The 21,165-nt window shown below is 49.9% G+C and overlaps 1 protein-coding gene across 1 annotated transcript in view; it reads left to right on the top strand.

Annotated features, from left to right (window-relative positions):
* The first annotated feature begins 9,608 nt into the window (after nucleotides 1-9,608).
* The window catches only part of ABHD6 (abhydrolase domain containing 6), a 34,620-nt gene continuing 23,063 nt past the window's right edge, over nucleotides 9,609-21,165 (top strand). Inside the window, exons 1-2 of the mRNA XM_006033692.3 lie at nucleotides 9,609-9,677; nucleotides 11,610-11,751. Coding sequence (XP_006033754.1) covers nucleotides 11,633-11,751 — 119 coding nt within the window. The 5' untranslated portion in view covers nucleotides 9,609-9,677; nucleotides 11,610-11,632. The remainder of the gene's footprint in view (nucleotides 9,678-11,609; nucleotides 11,752-21,165) is intronic.

Below are 21,165 nucleotides of genomic sequence, written 5' to 3' on the forward strand. Positions count from 1 at the left end.
TTTAATTAGAGAAATAGCTTGGGTCTAATGTCATGTCTCTAGGAAGCAGTGCTCTTGGCTTTTGCTCCCGGAATATGCCATTAGCTGATTGTAAACTTCATTGCATATAAGACTTGCCATTTGCTGGGTCAGACCGTAGGCCCATCTTGCCCCACATCCTGTATCCACTAGGGGTGCCACTACTCCTCCCTGGCTGCTGCTGGAGCTGCGGGCCATGGAGCAGCAGGAGCCCAGCTGAGCTGCTGCAGGCTCCTGTCCCCTCCACCACTACCACCTCGCCTGGACCAAGAGCCTCCCTCCCCTCTTGTAGGGGCAGGGGGGCCTCCTGCCTCACCCACCACCAGCTGCCACCTGCTGCCATGGCCTCCTGCAGCAAGTGGGGACCCCACAACGCCAGTGGGACCCCTCCATCATCAACCCCACCAGCTGGCTTTCTGGCTGCTCCAGCAGCAACCCCATGTCTACCTTCCTGTGGTAAGTCCTGTGCTCCACTCCACTTCTCCCAGTGTCTTGCGGACTGCTGAATAAGCCAGCGGTGTGCTTCCCCACTCCCTCCTGTGTGTTGCTTGTTTGTCCCCACCACACCACCCAGTTAGCTGGAGGAGGCACCCTGGACCCCCCCACCCCTGCAGCAAGCCACTTTCTCCCCTCCCCACAGGCAGAGGGGGAGCATGTGGCTCCCCATCTCACACCCCACCTGATTCCTTCCCACCTAGCCTCCCATGGCAGGAGCCCCCTGAGGGGGCTGCTGCACTGATGGCTCCCAACCAAGGGGCATCCAGTGATGTGAGGGAGACCTTGCAGGGTCTGGGAAGTCCCCCTGGCCAGTCTCCCGAGGAGGGGGCACAGGGTCCCCCCAAAACCAAATTAGCAGCACCTGCAAGGACCAGCATTAGCAAGCGCACTACCCACTCAGCCTTCCTTCAGCTCTGCAAGCCCCGCTGCTCAGCACAGCACCTGACCTGCAGGTTTCCCTGCAGCCTCAACACCTCAGTCCTCTGCCTCCTCTGCCCACACCATGTCAGGCAGTTGTGGGCCCCCTCCCTGCCATCAGCAGGCACAATGGGGTGTGCTTTGACATGCCTGAAATAGAGCTGCTCCCCTTTGCAAATTATGTGCTTGTGGTTGCTTGAGCAGTGGGCCCCCTGAAGATTGTGGCAGCCTCTGGGCGCTATGGTAAGGGTGTCTTCTACCTTGCCATGGAGGGCGTCACGCTGGAGGTGGCAGGAAGGGGCTCACAGTGTGGGGCAAGCATGTCCCCCTTGAAACCCTGGAAGAGCTTGGGACCTTGGTGGTCAGCCCTGTCCCCTCCTTTAGTCCTAACGGCCCTTGTGCCCTTTCTGCAAGGCCTAGAGAGAGTCCTCTCCCCAGTCATCACTCTCTCACTGGGGTGCCAGGACCCCAGCTTCTGCCATATCCAGTCCTTCCACCATCCAGTCACCATCCAGCTGACAGCAGAGGGAGTTGGACCTGAATGGCTACATGGCAAGGGAGGTGAGGTGCTTCTAATGCCAGGTACCAGGACGCCTCCACTAAGAGTGCCCCCTCAGTTAGCAACGGGGGGCACTGCAGCCCCTGCCAAGGAGAGGGATGCCACCACTACCAGCACCCCAGCATCCAGCCCCCCCTGCAAATTCAGGGGGCCCCATGCCACAGCCACCAGTGGGGTCCCAAAGAATACCTGCTCCTACCACCCCACCATCAGCCCTTCATAACCCCATACTGCTCCTGGTGCCCCAGGATGACCCCTCCCTGGGCCACCCTGAGGCTGGGTGGGTGCTGGTCCCATATAGGCAGCAATCTGGCATCCAGAGCAAAGCGAAGCGCAAGGCTCAGGTGCAGTTCAGGCCCTCCGATATGGAGAAGGCTCCCCTCCCATCACCTAAGATGAGGGCTGACATTGATGTCATGCCCACCATCTCTCCAGCTGCACCAGAAATCCCACCCCCACAAAAATTTAAAAAGATAAATTGTTACCACCATGGAGGAGGGCCCAGGATGGCATGGCCATGCTGCGGTAGAGGAGCTCATGGAGGAGATCCCAATTATGCTGGCTGCGACCTGCTCCAGACCACTGCAGGCACTGGGGCCTTAGCCCCAGCCACCCCAGGGGCATGTCCAGCAATGGAGTCCTCCCCCTCTGGCCATCTCCACCAGTGGGGGGTCTGCATCTGGGACTCATGCTAGTGGGCCCGATGGGGAAGAGTCCTTTTCCCAGGGCTCTGGGGAGGGCACTCTCATCCTGCAGATGCCTGAACTTGTTCCAACACTGATCAAATCTACTCCAGTGTGCCCTGTGGCCCTGGTGCCGAGGGGGGGGAAACAGAGTCCCCCACCAAACACCTCCCCAACCCCAAAGGGAACCTTGCACAGGAACCCCTGCCATTTGCTGTGCCACTCCCCATGCTACCCCCTGCCTCACTCCGAGGGGCTGCATCTCTTCCTCTTCCAGTATCAGGAGGTGTTTATACACATACATTTTCATGCCCAGATGTGCCGGAGATCTGGTGTGTTGGAGCAGACTCCATTAATTGAGTCCACTCCATATGTGACCTGACGCTCATGGTGCTGTATTGCTTGCAGTTGTATAAGTGGCGAAATGCGTGTCAGTGTGGAGAAAATGGCAGCAGTGTGCTGTTGAATTAAAACACCTGTGTGCATTAGTTCAAAAGCGCACCACTGCCATTTTCTGCACGCTAACACACGTTTTGTCATTTATACAACTGTAAGCGACGCAGCACTGGGTGCTTTTCAAAGCACCTGGCGCTTGCATTGTAAAAATGTCTAGGGGGCCCAGGACGGCATGGCCGTGGACTGTGTAGTGGACCATGTGGCAGCCTTCCCCTGGGACTCTGTTCCCACTTGGGTGGAGGAGGGGGAAATGCTCACCCCACCCGGCAGCCAGGAAGAGCCCATCAAACTACAGGACCAGCAGGAGGGCGACTGGGAGTCTGTGAGCTCCATAGAGCTGGCAGACTTCTTGGCCCCAGTGGTACCCAGGGAGGAGCTGCTCCAGTTCTTGCATCTCTCCCTCTCACTTTGGACCATTGGGGGGATTTCCACCCAGTCCTCAACTCAGTGAGGGCTCTGGTGGGGGAAGGCAAGGGACACAAGTTGAGCAATGCCAAAAACTATCACTGGGTCCACAGCTTTTATGACTCCCTCTTTGTATTTGGCAAGATGGCGGGATTGATGGGCCCTGTGGTTGGTGCTGCCGCCTTTGAAAGCCCCACCAAGCCTAACAGTAGCTCCCACCAATAAGGTCTCTCACTGTGGTTACCTTCAATGTGCATGGCTGCAGGATGGGTCTCTGCAGGTGCCAGGTACTCTCCTTCCTTCCTCCGGGAGAGGGGGTACTCTGTACTTTTCCTGCAGGAGACCCATACAACTCCAGCCGCCAGTTGGCTTTGGCAGCTGGAGTGGGGAGACAGGGTCTACTTCAGCCACCTCCCAGAGACATCCCGTGGGGCGGCCACCCTGTTCTCCCTGATCCTGTAGCTAGAGGTCGCTCTCACCATGGAGGTATTGCCAGGCCACCTGCTTCATCTCTGGGACCAAGTTGCAAGAAAGGACGAGGGCTTCCTATGCAGACCTCTTCCCATCGTATCCGACCAATGCTGATGCCTGCCAGGTCCTGTGGGAGGGACTGCCAGGGTCGTCCCTGGGAGGGGGCAACCACCCCAGGCCCCGCACATGGACTGATTTGGCCCAGGCCCCACACCCTGCTCGGGTCACCTCTGGGGACTGCCATAGGTTAGTGTGGGTGACCAGGGCTGAACTCGAGAGTCCTCTCACCCTGACCAGGCTCTCAGATGCCCTCTGCCTGATGCCCACCAACATAGTATGGGGCATTGACGGGCTGACTGTGGAGTTCTGTCCTCGGCTTGGACCTTGCCAGAGTCTGGGCTGAGTCCGAAGGGGATGGGGAACTCCCTCTGTTTTGCAAGAGGGCCGTCTGACCCTGCTGCCCAAAAAGGGGGACCCCCCACAACCTGAGAAACTGGTGCCCAGCCTTACTCCTCTGTATGTACTGTAAGGTCATAGCAAAAGCCTCCTTGCTGCTGCCTGCCTGTGCAGGCTGATGTGGTTCACTCTGGCCAGATGTACACCGTTCCAGGGCACTCTGTCTTTAACAGTCTATACCTGGTGTGGGACCTCCTCAAGCTTACTTACAGGGACGGCCTGTTATTCGCTTCTGCAACCAGGTCCACACCTTTCAACTTCAAGCTCTGCAAAGGCTCTTATATGGTGCTGGTAGCTAGGTAATCTGGTTTCTGCTTGGCTGTACCTTCTTCCACTGCCTCTGAGGATACCAGTGTGACCGGCAGCTCTTCTACCTGCAAGGTCTCCCCAGGCAGGACCTGGAGGAGCTTTTGGGTTTCTACAAGAACCTCCTCAGGGCCTGGAGATTGGTCTCCACCTCCAGATCCCCAGACATGGTTGCCCAGGGCACTGACCTTTTCCGAGCCCCTTCTGAAAAATGCCCAATCGGTGGTGCCAGTGATAGAGGTGCCCTGGGTGTGCTGGAGGATGCTTCTGGCCAATATCACTCATACTGGAAACCTCCTGGACTATGCCAGGTAGAGATGGGTGAATCCCTCTGCACTGGCCTGGTGCATGGAGCTACTCACACTGTGTGCTTCCTGCTGCATACTCCAGAAGGTAAAGGCTGCCCTGCCGCCCACTGCTTTTGCCTATGTGGACCAGGTCCTGTGTGAGGGAAGACCCCACCCCCCTATCCCCCAGTTTCCCAGAACTAGTTGTGGGGCTGCTGCCTTGGCAAGCCCTATGGCACTCCCTGCCCCACCATCTCAGCAGACTGGGGGATACCAGTCCACCTCTGAACAGCCCACTCTATGTGCTTGTGCTCTGCAAAATCCATCAGTCCATCCTTGTGTCCACCCCAGCAACAAGTGGCGGGACACCTTAGGTGAGGGGGGGAGTCAAGGGTCCTCAGTGAAAAAGTCTGTATTCCACATTGATCCCACGAGTCACTGAGGACCTCAGCTGGCAGCTTCTCCAATGAGCCATCACCACAGGCATTTATTTTGGCATGCTTTATGGAAACCCCTGACACCTGCCCCTTTTGCCAGCAGAGGGAGACCTGGGTATATGCCTACCTCGAATGTGCCAGGTTGCAGCCCCTCTTCTGCCTCCTCCAGAACCTCCTGCTGAGGTTCTGGCTGCACTTCTCCCTGCACATTTTTTGTTATGCACTCTCCATCCATGGCTCTACAAAGCCCTGGGATGTCCTGGTCAGCCTCCTCCTGGCTCTGCCCAAGCTGGCCATTTACAAGACCAAGAAGGAGGCTCTGGCTGGGGCATGGGCAAGTGGTGTCACCTTAGTCAGGGGGGGCACATGCCCCCCCGCCAACCAGTCCCGCTGACTGGGGGTGCGGGGAGTCCCTTTACAGCTGATCCCGCTGGTGGGGGGGGGGAGGGGTGCTGATCCCTGCAGCCGCTTTTGGGAATGGTTGCAGTGATCATCTGGTGCTTGCAGGGAGGGCACTGGCACTCCCGCCTGCCCCCCCCCCCCAATCACCTAATCAGTGAGCATGGCCGGTCAGGGGATGAATCCCTGTGCACCCCCTACGTGTCGCCACTGGGCTGGGGGAACACACACAAATGTGGGGCCATCTTTCTGTTACTCCTCTGCTCACATCTCTGGGCAGAGTTTCACTAGTCAGCATCCCTTGGCTCTTTCAGGGGGTAGTGGGTGCTAGTTGGGGTGCTCTGTTTGGTGTCCTCTTTCAGATTCCTTGTTATTAACCTATGACCTCACTCTCATTCCTATTTTCTTTTCTGTTTTTTTTTCTTTTTAGTTGCCCCAAGTAATCAGTTGATGCGTCTCATATCCCTTATCAAAAGAGACTTATAGTTTTCATCGTGGGCCGAAGTTTATGACCTCATGGCACATCAAATGGGCCTGTTTCACATAATGGCAGAGTGGAGGCTGAAAAGAGAGGGAACATGGAATGACCAGGGTTTTTCCCACTGTTACTTTCTCACTTTCAGCCTCCAACATTTAAGGTTTGGAAAGCTCTAATTCAGAGGCAGTACCCCTAATTCCCATAGTCAATAGCTACTGATGCCGCTTTCCTCCAATAATTTGTCCAGTCCCTTTTCGAAACTGGCTAAACTGTGTCAGCTCCCACAACATCTGGTGACAGTGAGTTCCATGCTTTAATTGCATGCTATGTGAAAAAGAGCTTCCTTGTATTAGTTTTAAACTTACGTCCTACTAGTTTCATTTTGCAACCCCCACTTCTCGTATTGTGAAAAAGAGTAAATAATAAACTAAATAAGTCTGTATCATTTCCCCCCTCCCCCGGCGCGTCTCTTTTCTAAACTGAATAGGACATAGTTTCATAGTTGGTAGGGTCAGAAGGGACTTGAGCAGATCATCAAGTCCAACCCCCTGCCACGGCAGGAAAAAGTACTGGGGTCAAACGACCCCAGCAAGGCCTCCTCTTAAAGACCCCCAGGGTAGGAGCCTCTTTAGTCTGTCTTCATTTGGAGAGATGGGTATAACTCCATGTTGGGGTTGTATTCAGAGGCTTAGCTAAGAAATGTTTACAAAGTGCTTTGAGAGCCTTGCAAGAAAGCAAGGTCATTATTTTTCCAAGTATCACCCTACAGAAAACACTTGGTTGCAGTTGAGATAATTTATCTTTTGGTAATGAATTGTAATCCGCTGCCTTCTAGCTGTTAACAAGTAAATGTCATGGATTTTTTTTGTTTTGTTATAGCTGAATTTTGACAGAACCAAAATGCTTCCTGTTGGCTCTAAAAGGTAGTTAAATGCACATCCTCTTTTGATCATGTTGGCTTAGAACAGGAAAAATGTAGGCCTCATTAGACAACAAGTGTTGCCTTGGTCTTTAAAAGAAAAAAAAAAAAGAAACAAAAAATCTAGCTAAAGCTGAAGGGGATGTTGCAAAAGAACATTAGTCTTATTCTTTCCCTAGTGCTGCATTTTGCTGTTCTTGCACTCCGCCTAGACCTTGATGGCACTGTATTGGGAGCATGGAAACATAGTCTTGCTGTAAGGTTTTTCTCCATTATATTTTCTGCTGTTCTTCTTTAGTGCCACAGGCTGTTTCTGGAGGTTAGAAGCCTGGGTGAATAGCTGCTGGGGGATCATCAGTATTGCTGTTACCTCTGCTGCAGGAGTGGATATGTAAAATTAATTTCCTCTAGATCGTCTGGCTTGTGCGGCTCCTTTGTTATCATCCCACAAAGCAGGTGGTGTGGGAGGAGTAAATAGGTGCTGTGTTGTTGTCTGACTATTTGTATCCATCCCACAGTCCCTGGCAGCTGTTTTAACTTGGTTGGAGGCAGAACAACCCTTTAGGATGATTGTCCCAAAGTCTAGTTTCCACCTGAGTCTTGTGCTAAGCAGTGCTAGCTGGGCTGATCAATCTGGCTCCCTAGGTGTTCTTATTTTGACCAGGGTCATGGGCACGATACTGCTGTCCAGGGTGGTATAACTCAGAGGTAATGCTATTTGTGCCAGTCGAGTTACTTTGGAGGGAGCAAAAGTAGAATCGGGTGAAACACTTCAGTAACCTAAAAAATTCTGCTTCAGATCTGAAATAGAGGAAACGACACAAAACACACGTGCACACATACGTGGAGGTACCGAATGCTGCTTGTGTGATATTGGTGCTGAGAAAAGGGCATCCACGATCTCTGTCCAGATTTGCCAGATGCACTTGGCTTGCTAGGAGTATGGTTTCCTGAGTAAGGGTAATGTTCATTGGGTATCTGTAGTCATGTGAGTTGCAACAGCTGTCATGGGTACCCAAGGAACAGGCTTCAGATCAAACACAGGGAATCAAACACTTCCTGCCCATGCCGGCCTATCCCTCTTAAGGGAATCTCGGAATACCTGGACCTGTTAGCCATGTTCTCAGACACATGAGAATGTTATATTATATGAATGTTATATTGATGTTAGTCCATTGCAGTTTGTTGTATAATATCTCTATCACATACTGTAGCCTGAAATCTGCTCCACCTAGAACTCCTAAGTATTTTGCAGAAAGAGCCCTTGATTTGGACGTACAAAGAAATGTCCGTGTCTGGTATATTATAGACCCAGTTATCCAAGTGTTTTGAAGCCACATAAAATCATTGTGGAAAGATGATTTTTTTTTTGGATAAATAGGAGCAGCCTGAATTTTGGTTCAGGTACCTTAAATACATTAATTTTCTTAACATGTTGCAGGGGTGTATGTTGTAACAGTGTTGGTCTAAGGGCATAGGCAGAAAACGTTCTTTGGGTGAATCTGATATCTTTTATTAGACCAACTTAAAGAGTTGGAAAAACATTTTTTTTTAAAGCAAGCTTTTGGGTTTAAAAACCCTTCCTCAGGCTAAGAAAGGTTCAGAAGTTGGTGTGTGCTCTTCCTGGATGGCGTGAAAAGTAAAGAAGCCGGAGGCTGGGCTGGGCTGGTCTGCACACAAGATAGGCAGTCAGTGAAGATGTAAACTGAGGAGTCAGTGGGTGAGAGGCAGGCTGGGTGTGGGGGCGAGAAGGGGGATGAATAGTGGAGAGAGACCTGGGGAGTCAGATGTTAGGCAAGTTATAATGTGTCATAAATCCAATGTCTATATTTAATCCATCATTTTTTGTATCCAGGAGGTTGATGAAGTGAAGTTCATAGGCTCATCTCTATGCACCTCCAGAAATGTAATATATCTCATGCAATGCACCAAATGTCCTGGTGGAAAATACGTAGGAGAGACCAAACAACAACTGCGCACCAGAATTAACACACGCTGGAAATCCATCAAAGACAAGAATACCCAATTACCTGTGGGGGCACGTTCTCACAACAAAACCACTCTCTCTCCAATCTCTCAACTTGAATCCTCAAAAGAAACTTATAAAACACTTCTCAGAGACAAGCCTGTGAACTTCACTTCATCAACCCCCTAGATACTAAAAATTATGGATTAAATATAGACATTGAATTTATGATACATTATAACCTGCCTGACATCTGACTCCACAGGTACCTCTCCACTGTTCATTCCCCTTCTCTGCCCCAACCCAGCCTGTCTCTCACCCATTAACTCCTCAATTTACATCTTCACTGACTGCTTGTCTTGTATGCATACCAGCCCGGCCTCTGGCTTCTTTACTTTTCATTCCATCCAGGAAGAGCACACACCGACTGCTGAAACTTCCTTAGCCTGACAAAGGGTTTTTAAACCCAAAAGCTTGCTTTTAAAAACTGTTTTTCTAACTGTTTAAGTTGGCCTAATAAAAGAGATCAGATTCACCCAAAGAACCTTATTTATCATCTACTATCATCCTCATAACTATCATCATCCTCATTTTCAGTTTCCAGCTTTCATTTTTCCCCCAGTTAAGTCCAGCAATTACTGCTAAGTTACCTAGTGCCTGGGTACCACAAGTAGACCCTGGATTGTTTCTGCCACCTCAACAGTTTTTAATCTTTTTGCTTTCCTTTTAATGTTTGTTCTGGATGTGTTGTCATGCTGGATGGCTTGAATATTTGAACTGAGTAGTGTTTCTGCTTCTAGGTCTGGCAGAAGAAAATGATGGGAAAATAATTTTGCCTTTTCTTTTTTACTAGTTTTTCCAGAACATCATCAGTACTTTTTGGCAGTGGCATTCTCATCCTGGAGGAGGGCATCTTTCTAAGGTAAGCTAAAAGATGCTTACTGTTACATTTGGATTGTGGTATGCAACTCCTCTTCCCCCTTCCCATAAACTAATTCATTTTTGCAAGAAGTTATGGTAAATGTTTTCCATCTGTTATGCGCTCATGTATCACCACAGTTTAATGCAAAGATGTGCAGTGAGATGTTCGTAGGGGTCAAATGGTAGCTTCAAGCTGTGTTTGGGACAAGAGGAAGGTGTATTGCTAGGGACCTGCTCAAATTGGTGATAGTACTTATTTGCTGGAGAATGTACGCAGACTGGTGGTGCAAGGGCTGGTGGATGCCAAATAGCACAACAGCTTCCAGGCTCATTCCTCTGGCCAATGTGGGTCACAATATATTGTTTTAATCTGTTTGTTTATTTTAATAGGACCTGTGTATCATAGCTCTATGTTGGCACAGTTTATAATTAAAATTGTCTGGTTTCTCTTTGGCAACCTATATACTGAACAGCTATCAGAATGACTCAAAACAGTCACGCCAAACTCAGAAAGGTTTATCCACAAATCTGATTAAGTTTAGATATAGCATGGACAGATTGTGAGGGAGGGGACCAGGAACTTGATAATCCTTGGATTTGAAATGTACTTTTGTGAAGGGACAGTTGTTGAGAAAATGCATGGCACATCAGACATGGGCGAGTGGTGCCGCATGTGCCGTGCCCCCCACCCCCCAGTCTCACTGCCTGGGAGGGGGCGTCCCCTGCAGCTGATCTTGCTGCCTGGTGAGGGGGGGAGGGTCCCCCCAGTGGCAGGTCGTGCTGCCTGGAGGGAGTTCCCCTGCAGCTGATCGCTGCAGCTGGAGTGATTGGCCCATGCTTGCAGGTGGGGCACTGACACACCTGTCTGCCCCCCCCACCCATCACCTAAGTGGCGAGTATGGCTGATCAGGGGGTGCACTGGAGCTCTCAGGGGGTGCACATGCACCCCCTACACATCGCCACTGACATCAGATGTTCAGCATCGGGAACTAGATAACATGCTCATGAAGTTTGTGGGGCAGGATTAATCCTTTAATAATGAAGTGCTTGACTGCTGCCTGGGGGATAGGCAAGGTGAGAAATAAGCAAACAGATCTCATCACAGTAGGTAGATGGTTGCACTTCAAAAAGTGCGGTGTGTTAGCAGTCCCTGAAAATGTAGTAGCATAATGAGATCCTGAATTTGGAGTACTTCATGGTAGAAGCAGTGACTTTTTTAACATAGCAAGCACAAGTGGTCTGTTCTCAGCACTGTGGAAGGACAGCGGGGTGCCTTGGTATTTTTTTCTGAGGGGGACTAATTTGGATTGCATGAGTAAAAATATGATGCAATAAAAGATGCCAGGGCTCCTTTCCCATTTTTCCTGAGACCAGTAATAGGTTCTGCTCCTTGATTAGCAGATGTCTGTATAAAGCAGTCATGAGCCTGGAGCAGGACACAGGCTGTCAAATTCTAGGTCAGTTATTGTACAACAGATTTTAGGGGCGGGGGGAAGGGAGGAGACTGTTGGGTGAAATAAATTCTTAATAGGCTCATTTTATTTGTGTTCTTGTTCAGCCCTCAGGCGGTGGGTGGTATGATGGAGCAAGTGGAGAAAATCCCTGTTTTGCATATATGAAAAGTGCTGTGAGAACTAAATTATAATCCAGTGTCTTTAATTTTCATCTGAACTCATTGTGAGAGCAGTTGTTCCAGTTCCTGGCATGATCTTGAGAAAAAATAAGTTTTCAGAAGTCAGATCTGTTGTGGGTATGAAAGCAATAGCTGTTTTCAAGCTGAAAGCCATTTAGCTGCCTGCCTGCCTGCCTGATATCTGCTGTATACTGTGGTACCTTTAATGATTTCCTCCTCTCCCTGCAGTCTTGACTTAGTCATTTATTGATGTTAGTTGTTGTTTGTTACTAACCTTTGGGTCCTTATTCATTTATGCAGGTGAAGTCAAGACCTAGAGCAACATGGACCTCGATGTGCTGAACATGTTTGTAATAGCTGGAGGCACCCTGGCTATCCCGATTCTAGCATTTGTAGCATCCTTTCTCCTGTGGCCTTCAGCACTGATCAGAATTTATTATTGGTGAGTCAACAGCACTTGAATTTTAGCGCTACCTATGTTAATTTTTCAAAAATTTTTTTTGGTTCATGCTAGAACATAGCTAATCTAAAATGTGTGGGTCCCAGGCAGACAGGCTGTGCTTGATAACTTCCACTTTTTCCCCAAAGATGCTGTCCCCATTCATCCTATTATTTGTATTATTCCTATTCTTATATGATTCTTAACACTAACTCGTAGAGAACTGCCAACAGGCCTGCACATAGATAGTGTCCTGTTGTTCTAGATGTTGGACTGACTCCTGTTTCAAAGAGCTTGCCATCAACAAGATAACACAGGTGCAGGAGGGAGGGGGCGAGATGGGAACCAGAGGCTGAGTGACTTGATTGTCACAGACCTCTTCTGTGGCTTTGGGCAGGAATTGAACTGCATGGTAGGGGGAGCTGGGATCAATTTAGTGCTCCCTTCTGGCCTGTAGGAAAGAAAGACTTAATGTTCAGCTTTGAAATGCTTTCAAAGACAGGATTTTTTAGTGGCAAGGAATATCATTGAGTCTTGCTAAAATGCAACACAAATTGCCAAATGACTAACATGTGTTGGACGTGTTTGGCGATTATAGAGATTAGAACCTTAATGTGTCAATAAAGCTCGGCCATAATGTGCTTGTTTTCGTACTGTACATAACATAAAACAGTCTCAGGGTGAATAAAACTGCATTTCCTTATCACACTCTCACTTGTAGGGCTTCTGTCTTTGGGCTGTGCCTTTGTTCCAGGTTGCTAGGCACATCTTGACTACCCTGCCTGCTTTCATTGGAGAAGGAGCCAAGTTCCCTGTGGGAACAGGCGTCGTTTGCGTGCTTCATTGTATGCGAGAGCAGGCTGGGGACAAACTGCTTGCTGGATAGCTACGTCCATCAGGAGGGCAACTTGGAATGTGTGGGCAGGAGCAATTGTCACAGTGGAATGTGGATTCCAGCAGTTTATGAAAAAAAAAGAGAAACAAAAGGGCAGAGGGAATTAAAAATAAAGGAGAGACTGGCAAAGGCTTAATGCTGCTTCTGTGGACAGGGTTGGGACAAGCTTCCAGCAAGGCGGACTGGAAACATGGCAGTTTCTTGCTCCCAAAAGTAGAAACCCCCTGTACAGCAGTAATCTGCATTGCAAATGCAGTTGTCAGGAGAGCCTGTGTAATTTTTGTGGATATTTCATGAAAAGCTGCATTGCTGCAGCTTGCCATTTCCCAAAGGCGAATGGGATAATGGGCTTCCCTAAGAGAAGCTTCAGTCTCACTCAGTGAGTTCCCGATGACAACTATATTGTGTACTGCTATTGTACTTCAAATGGCTTGATCAGTCTTATTTCAAAATGGCAAGACTAGTAAGCGATCAGTTGGTGCCATGGATTTGATCAGAGTGATCAGGTGGTGTGTCTGTTTCTTAAATTGTAACAGTAACCTGCATGTTCTCTTCAGTCACAGCTTCCCTCAGGATTAATTTTGTGTGTGCGCGCGCGCGTGTGTGTATATGGGTGCGTGTGTGTGTGTGTGCGTGCATGTGCATATGTGTGTGTGTGCGCATATATGTGTGTGTGTATATGGGTGCGTGTGTGTGTGTGCATATGTATATGTGTGTGTGCGTGCATACGTGTGTGTGCGCGTGTGCATGTGCATGTGTATATGGGTGCGTGTGTGCATGCATGTGCATATGTGCGTGTGTGCGTGTGTGCATATGTACGTGTGTGTGTGTCTATGGTTGCGTGTGTGTGCGTGTGTATATGGGTGCGTGTGTGCACGCGTGCATGTGTGCGTGTGCATATGGGTGCGTGTGCACGCATGCGTGTGTGTGTGCATATGTATGTGTGCGCACATGCATGTGTGCATGTGCATATGTATATGTGTGCGCGTGTGTATATATGTGTAGGTGTGTATATGGGTGTGCGCACATGCATGTGCATGTGTATATGGGTGTGTGTGTGCGCGTGTGTGCATATGTATATGTGTGTGTATATGGGTGCGTGTGTGCATGTGTGTGTATGTGTGTATATGGGTGTGCGCGTGCATGTGTGTGTATGTGTGTATATGGGTGCGCGCGTGTGTGTGCATGTGCATATGTATATGTGTGCGCGTGTGTGTGCGCATGTGTGCATGTGCATATGTATGTGTGCGCGTGTGTGTGCATGTGCATATGTATGTGTGCGCGTGTGTGTGCATGTGCATATGTATGTATTTGTGCACGCGCGTATATGTGTACGTGTGCATGTACGTGTATGTATGTGTGTGTGTGTGTACGTATATGTATGTGTATCTGTGTGCGTTAGTGTATGCGTATATGCATGTGTGCGTGTGTGCGTGAGTATGCATATGCATGTGTATGTGTGCGGGTGTGTGCGGGTGTGTGCGTGAGTATGCGTGTGTGCATGTGTGTGTGCGTGAGTGCGTGTGTATGTGTGCATGAGCGTATGCTCTGTGTGTGCATGTGAGTATGCGTATGTGTGCATGCGTGCGCGTGAGTGTGCATATGTGCGTGTGCGTGAGTGTGCGTGTGTGCGTGAGTGCGTGTGTGCGCGTGTTTAAATGTATGCATATATGCGTGTGCGTGCGAGTGTGTGCATGTGCGTGTGCATGTGTGCATGAGTGTATGCATATATGCGTGTGTTTGTGTGCATGTGAGTATGCATATATGTGTATGTGTACGTGTGTTTGTGTGCATGTGAGTATGCATGTGTGTACATGCATATGTGTATATATATGTGTGTGTGGGTGTGCATGGGTGTGCATGCACGCACGTGTGTATATGTGCATGTGTGTGGGTGTGCGTGTGCATGTATGTCTATCTGTGTGTGCGTGTGCGTCTGTGTGCATGTATGTCTATCTGTATGTGTGTGCGGGTGCATGTGTGTGCATGTATGTCTATTTGTATGGGTGCATGTGTGTGCATGTATGTATCTGTATGTGTGCGTGTGCATATATGTGTGCATGTATGTGCATCTGTGTGCATGTGCATGTGTGTGCGTGTGCGTATGTGTGTGTGTATGTGTAGCTGTGTGCATGCGTATGTATGTGTGTGCATGTATGTGCATCTATGCGTGTGTGCGTGTATCTGTATATGCGTGTGCATGTGTGCATGTGTATCTACATGTGCATGTATGTGTATCTGTGTGTTTGTGTATGTGTGTATATGTATGTGTGTGCGTGCGTGCACATGCATGTGTGCGTGCATGTATGTGCATGTGTGCGTGCATGTATGTGTATGTGTGCGCATTGTGTGTGCGTGTGTATATGTATGTGCGTGCGCATGTATGTGTATATGTGCATGTGTGCATGTGTGTATGTGCGTGTATGTGTATATGTATGTGTATATGTATGTGTGTATGTGTGAGTGCGTGTGCATGTGTGTGTATGTGTGCGTGTGCGCGCATGTGTGCGTGTATCTGTGTGCGTGTGCATGTGTGCATGTATGTGTATCTGTGTGTGTGCATGTATGTCTGTGTGTGCGTGTGCATGTCTGTGTGCATGTATATCTGTGTATGTGTGCGTGTGCATGTGTGTCTCTGTGTGCATGTATGTCTATCTGTGTGCGTGTGCATGTATGTCTATCTGTATGTGTGTGCGTGTGCATGTCTGTGTGCATGTATGTCTATCTGTGTGTGCGTGTGCATGTGTGCATGTATGTGCGTGTGCATGTGTGCGTGTGCGTGTGCATGTGTAGCTGTGTGCGTGCATATGTATGTGTGCATGTATGTGCATCTGTGTGTGTGTGTATCTATATGCGTGTGCATGTGTATCTACGTGTGCATGTGTGTATCTGTGTGCATGTGTGTATCTGTTTGCGTGTATGTATATATGTATGTGTGCGTGCATATGTATGTGCGTGTATGTGTGTATATGTATGTGTGCGCGCGTGCATGTGTGTGCGTGCATGTGTGCATGCATGTGTGTGCATTGTGTGCACGCGTGTATGTGTATATGTATGTGTGCATGTGCGTGTGAGTGCGCGTGCATGTATGTGCATATGTGCGCGTGTGCACGTGTGCCTGTGTGCGTGTACGTGTATGTGTGCATGTGTGCGCGCGTGTGTGTGTGCGTGTGCATGTGTATGTGTGCGCACGTATGTTTGTGTGCATGTGTATATACGTGCGCGTATGTTTATGTATGTGCGCATGTGCATATGTGTATGTGTGCGTGTGTTTGTGTGCATGTGTGTGCATATGTGTATGTGTGCGCATGTGCGTATGTCTGTGTGCGCATGTCTGTGTGTGCATATGTATGTGTGTGTGCGCATGCATGTCTGTGTGCATGTGTATATGTGTGTGTATGTGTGCGTGTGTATGTATGTGCGTGTGTGCGTGCATATGTGTGTGTGTGCATTCATATGTATATAGGTGTACATGTGTGTGCGTGCGCGTGTGTATTTAGGTGTGAGTGTATATGTGTATATATGTGCGTGCATTTATGTGTATGTGTGTGCTGTGTATGTGTGCGTGCGTTTGTGTGTGCGCGTGCATGCATTTGTGTGTATGTGTGTATATGTGTGTGTGCGTGCGTTTGTGTGTGCGCGTGCATGCGTTTGTGTGTATATGTGTGTGTGCGTGCGTTTGTGTGCGCATGTGTATACGTGTGTGTGTGTGTGCGTGTGTGTATACGTGTGTGTGCGCGCGTGCGTGTGTGTGTATAGTTAATGAGAAAAATGTTTTCAGGTTAATAGAACTTGGGCTTGTCCGGATCTCTCTCCTGAGCAGAAGTGCCTGAGAGAAGTACTATAGTCTTCCTCATTAGTCTGTTGCATCTCATTCTCTCCAATCACAGGAGAGAGAGCTGCCAGCCTTGAATCTTCTTTTATCCCTGGAATTTAGGGGCACGTGTACATGTGATGGTTGTCACAATGTACACGTGATGAAAATGTCATTTGTGTGGCTCAATGGCAGTATACATTATATATGTGCCAGTTTGGGGGGTTTTAGATGAGTTTGCAAGGTTGCAAATTGCAATGATGTAGCTGTCATCTTGCCCCTTGGCTGTGGGAGAGGCGGGCAGGCGCCGCAGAAAAAAAAGGATTGGGCTCCTCATGGCTTCTGCCTTCAGCAGGCACCTGTTGAAGGCAGAAGTGGTGAGAGGCCTGATACTTTCATTTATTTATTTATTTATTTATGTGTTTGTTTGTTTGTTTTTGGGTGGAGCCTGCCTGCCTCTCCTGCGGCTGGGGGGTGAGCTGCCAGCAGGATGAGTAGTCCTCGAGCTGTGGGGGGGCTCCAGTCCTTCCTGCCATGGCAGCAGTGCCCCCTGGGGCTGCTAGTGGGTTGGGTGCTACCCCAGCTTGGAGGCAGCACCGGCCTGATCCAACTGTTCCCTGAGCCCACCCTCTGGAAGCCTGCTAGGCGCTGCTCCCCAAACGGGCTCGGGGAACAGTTGGATCGGGTCAGGTGCTGCTTCAGGGCACCAGCACAGGCTCCACGCTCCTGCGTGCCACCACCACTCCCCTGCCATTTCCCTGCTTTCCCTCTTGCACACCCACCCACCAATGCTGCTGCCACTTCCTAAGCACCATCACCACCACTCCCCATGCCTCTGGTGCTCTCTGTGGCCTCCCTGCCACTTTCTGAGGCCCCCCCTGCCACTCCCTCACTCCCACTGCTTCCTGCAGGTCCGCCCCACCCCAACTCGCTCTGCCGCCGTTGCTTCACTCCACTCCCCCGCCCGTCACTTCCCACTCTGGCTCCAGCCCAGCATGGCAAGCACCATGCAGTTCCTGGCTGCTGGGAAGATCACAGTGGTTTCCCCCGCTCCCTCCATCCGATCTTATCTAATTTTCCACTCAGACGGAGGGAGGATATGGAACAGCTAAAAGGTCACCAGAGCAGAACAGCAGGGGCTGGGGTGGAGCCGGGCGGGCCTTGCTGCTCAGCTGCTGGGTCCTGCCACCAGCTCTCTCTGGGTCCTGCTGCCACAGGCACCTGTCATCTTTGACAGGCAACCAGGGGCAGGTAAAAATGAATTTTCTAAAATTTTTAGGGGCCCCACAGACTGGATAGAATGGAGTGGCGGGCTGCATCTGGCCCACAGGCCATATTTTGCCCACCTCTGTGATATACAGGCAGTCCTCAACTTGCAACATTTTGAATGGCAACATTTCACACTTAGAACATTTATATATTGACACCTTGTTTCAACTTTCTGATGTCAGTTTCGACTTCACAATGCTTGATCCGATGCGATGCCACGCCAGCGAACAAGTTCGCTGTGTCGCCCATCTCCCTGGATGAGTACAAAATTCCGGATTATTTTTGGTGAAATTATGGTATCGGGCCTTGGTTCGGGAACCAATCCTCCGTTTATAAAATCGGTTCCGAGTTGCAATGTTTTGACTTAAGACATGGTTTTCAGGAACCAATTGTGTTGTAAGTCTGAGGACTGCCTGTACTGTTAGCCATATGAGTTCCTTTTATTTTACTTAACGGAGCATCTCTGAATCAAACCTCTCCTAATACATGGTGGCCCAAGTGCAGTTTATAGGCTTAGTTCCTGTCCTTCAGGCAAAGCAGCAGTACAGACGCAACTTTCTTTCGGTGAGAAGTTTAGGCTTAATACACATGTAATCATCATAATGTCATAATCAGTGTATTGGGCAACTGGAAGTTAACACTGGCAGATAAGTTGAACCTCAGAATAGCAGCAGCTCAGTTTGTGCGGGAGAATTCCTTCCTTTCAAGCATCAGGAACTGAGAGGGGAAATCTGACTGGCACAGTGAGAGCCGATGGCTCAAAAAAGGCTCTGTCAGATGCCCTGGGGATGTCAGTACAGGTACTGGGATTTGTCTCAAGCTGGCAAAGGGAAGAGAAAAGGAGGGGGTTGACCACATTTGACCTTCAGATAGATACTTATCCTGATCTTTAGCAGTCCCTGTACCTTTCTGATTAGTCCCAGAATGTGTCATTAATGACAACTAACTGATGAGCAGAGCTTGCTGCAGCCACTGCTCCAGCAAAGGGATTGTGCAGACTTTCTGTAGTGCATGTCTGTGAACAGAAGGTGTGAAGGCTCATGCTGCAGAGATGATGATTGTTATAAGTGGAAAAAAATACTTTGTCACTACCTGTGGTTAGCACCTGGAACATGGCAGGTGCTGTTGAGGTCAACAACTGAACAAGATTCAGAAGAGGACTGGGTCATTGCATGATGACAAATATGTATACTTATGGTACCACCAACAAAAAGTTAAAATCATACGTTTGGGTTTAAATTGGGGATGGGCAATTATTTGGCCTGGAAGGCCACTTATGGAGTTTTGGTGAGCTGTTACAGGCCAGGTCAGAACCCCCACCCTCCCTGCCCACTCACCAAAACTCCCTAAGTGGCTCTGGTCCGGGGCCTGGCCTGACACTATCACAGCCCGTGATCCTGGTCCTAGCCCCAGCCCCAGCCCCAGGGTCTCCACAGAGACCAGCCTGGGACCCTTGTGGGCAGGATGCACTTGGTCTTGCCAATGGAATGGAACTGCAGGTAGGCAGGGAGCAGCGTTTGGGAGCAAGACAGGCAGGTGGGGCTGGGATCTTGAGATAGTGACAGCGTGGGGCCATTATTCCCCCCTGCCCATGGTTGTCATGGGAGACTTCAAATATCCAGACATCTTTTGGGAGGAGCGTTCGGACAAATCCGAACGGTCACAGAACTTTCTCTCGTGCGTGGATGAGCTCTATCTGACTCAAAAAGTCTACGGGACAACAAGAGGTAAAGTGCTGCTCAACCTGGTACTGGCAACAGGGGACAACCTAATCGGTTACCTAACTATCGAAGGGAAGCTGGGTGACAGTGACCACGAGCTGATCACCTTTACCATCCACTGTAAAGCCGGCAAGTCAGTCAGCAATACAGAAGTCCTCAACTTCAGGAAAGCTGACTTTGACAAGCTCAGGAGGCTTGTCAGTGAGGCCCTAAGGGACCACGATGCAAAGGGGAGGGGAGTTTGGGAAGAGTGGTTGCTCCTCCAGGGAGCGATCCTGGATGCACAGGCAAAGTCTGTCCCATCTTGGAGGAAAGGCAGGAAAAAGGCACAGCAGCCACTTTGGCTCTGCAAGGAACTAACAAACCTCCTAAGTCTAAAAAGAAAGACCTACAAAGGATGGAGGACTGGATCCACCTCCAAGGAGGAATATTCTGCACTGGTCGTTTCCTGCAGAGACCAAACCAGGAAAGCCAAGGCTGCGACGGAACTCCAACTAGCTACAAGTATCAAGGACAATAAAAAGTCCTTTTTCAGATATGTGGGGAGCCGGAGGAAAAGCAAGGGCAACATTGGACCCCTGCTAAACCAGATGGGACAACTGACAACTGATGCCCAGGAAAAAGCCAACTTGCTAAATGGGTACTTTGCGTCAGTTTTTCACCAGTCCCAAGGGATGCCCCTGCCCTTACGGGACAGGAAGGCCTGGGTGAGGGAGTTTCCTTACCCTCTATCAATGCTGACTGTAACAGGAGGGATGTCAGGGTCGCTGTGCTCTCCCCTACCGCCTCCTTTACTGTGCCAAGCTGCCGTCTTGCACCCTCCGATTCTCGCCCACCACGTCTTTGATTTTATATATTTTATAGGGAGGCTACCTTCTGTCCTCTTGGCCACGGTTTTCCTGTCATGGGTGTCCCATGCACCCAAGCCTTATGGGCTGTGCGTGGCTCCTACCGCCCCAATACCACGCCCCAAGCCTCGCAGATGTAATGGACGTTGTTCTGTCCCTCTCTCCGTCTTTACACCCTCTCTGGCACTCGGGCTCTCTGCAGTCCCATCTGTCTCTCTCTCTCTTTCCGCGCTCTTCTCTCGGGGCCTTCCCTGAAACGCCGCCCCCTTTTCTGGGGCTCACCACACTGCTGCCCCCTTCTCTGGGGCTTCTCAACTGCCCCTCTCTGGGGCTGGGGTCTATACACCCCGAATGCTGCGCCCTCACTGGCGCTGGGGTCCCCACTCTACTGAAGCCCCTTGGCTACAACGCAGACATAAGCCTCCAGCTGTAACTACGCTCAGGCCTACCGGGGTTCTCTATCCCACCGCGGTGACCAACGCTGCTCTGGCATTCAGGCTTGGCTTCTCTTTTCTGGCAGGGAGCTCCTTCTTCCTTAGCTGCTGGTAGGGAACTGCCTCTGGCCTCCTGCCTGTGCTTTATATAGGAGCCAGACCCTGCCCCTTCCTTCAGCTGGCTAGGCAGGTGTGGGTCATTATTTCCCACTAGTTGCCTCAGCAACCGGCACCTGAGGGTTTATCCCGGCTCTCCGAGTAGCAGGCACCTTAATGCCCTTCTACACACCTCCCACCTTAAGATTCCAACTCACCGGGCCGTCTTGGTTCTTCTCTGCTGCACATCTTCTGTCTTTTACTCTTATGCTTTTATGTTGGCCCACTGACACTTCCGACGCGTGGAGGCGGAGGTTTTCAGGCGCCTCCTACTCGCCTA

The sequence above is a fragment of the Alligator sinensis genome, unplaced genomic scaffold (genome assembly GCF_000455745.1).
Source record: "Alligator sinensis unplaced genomic scaffold, ASM45574v1 scaffold1273_1, whole genome shotgun sequence".
Lineage (NCBI taxonomy): Eukaryota > Metazoa > Chordata > Crocodylia > Alligatoridae > Alligator > Alligator sinensis.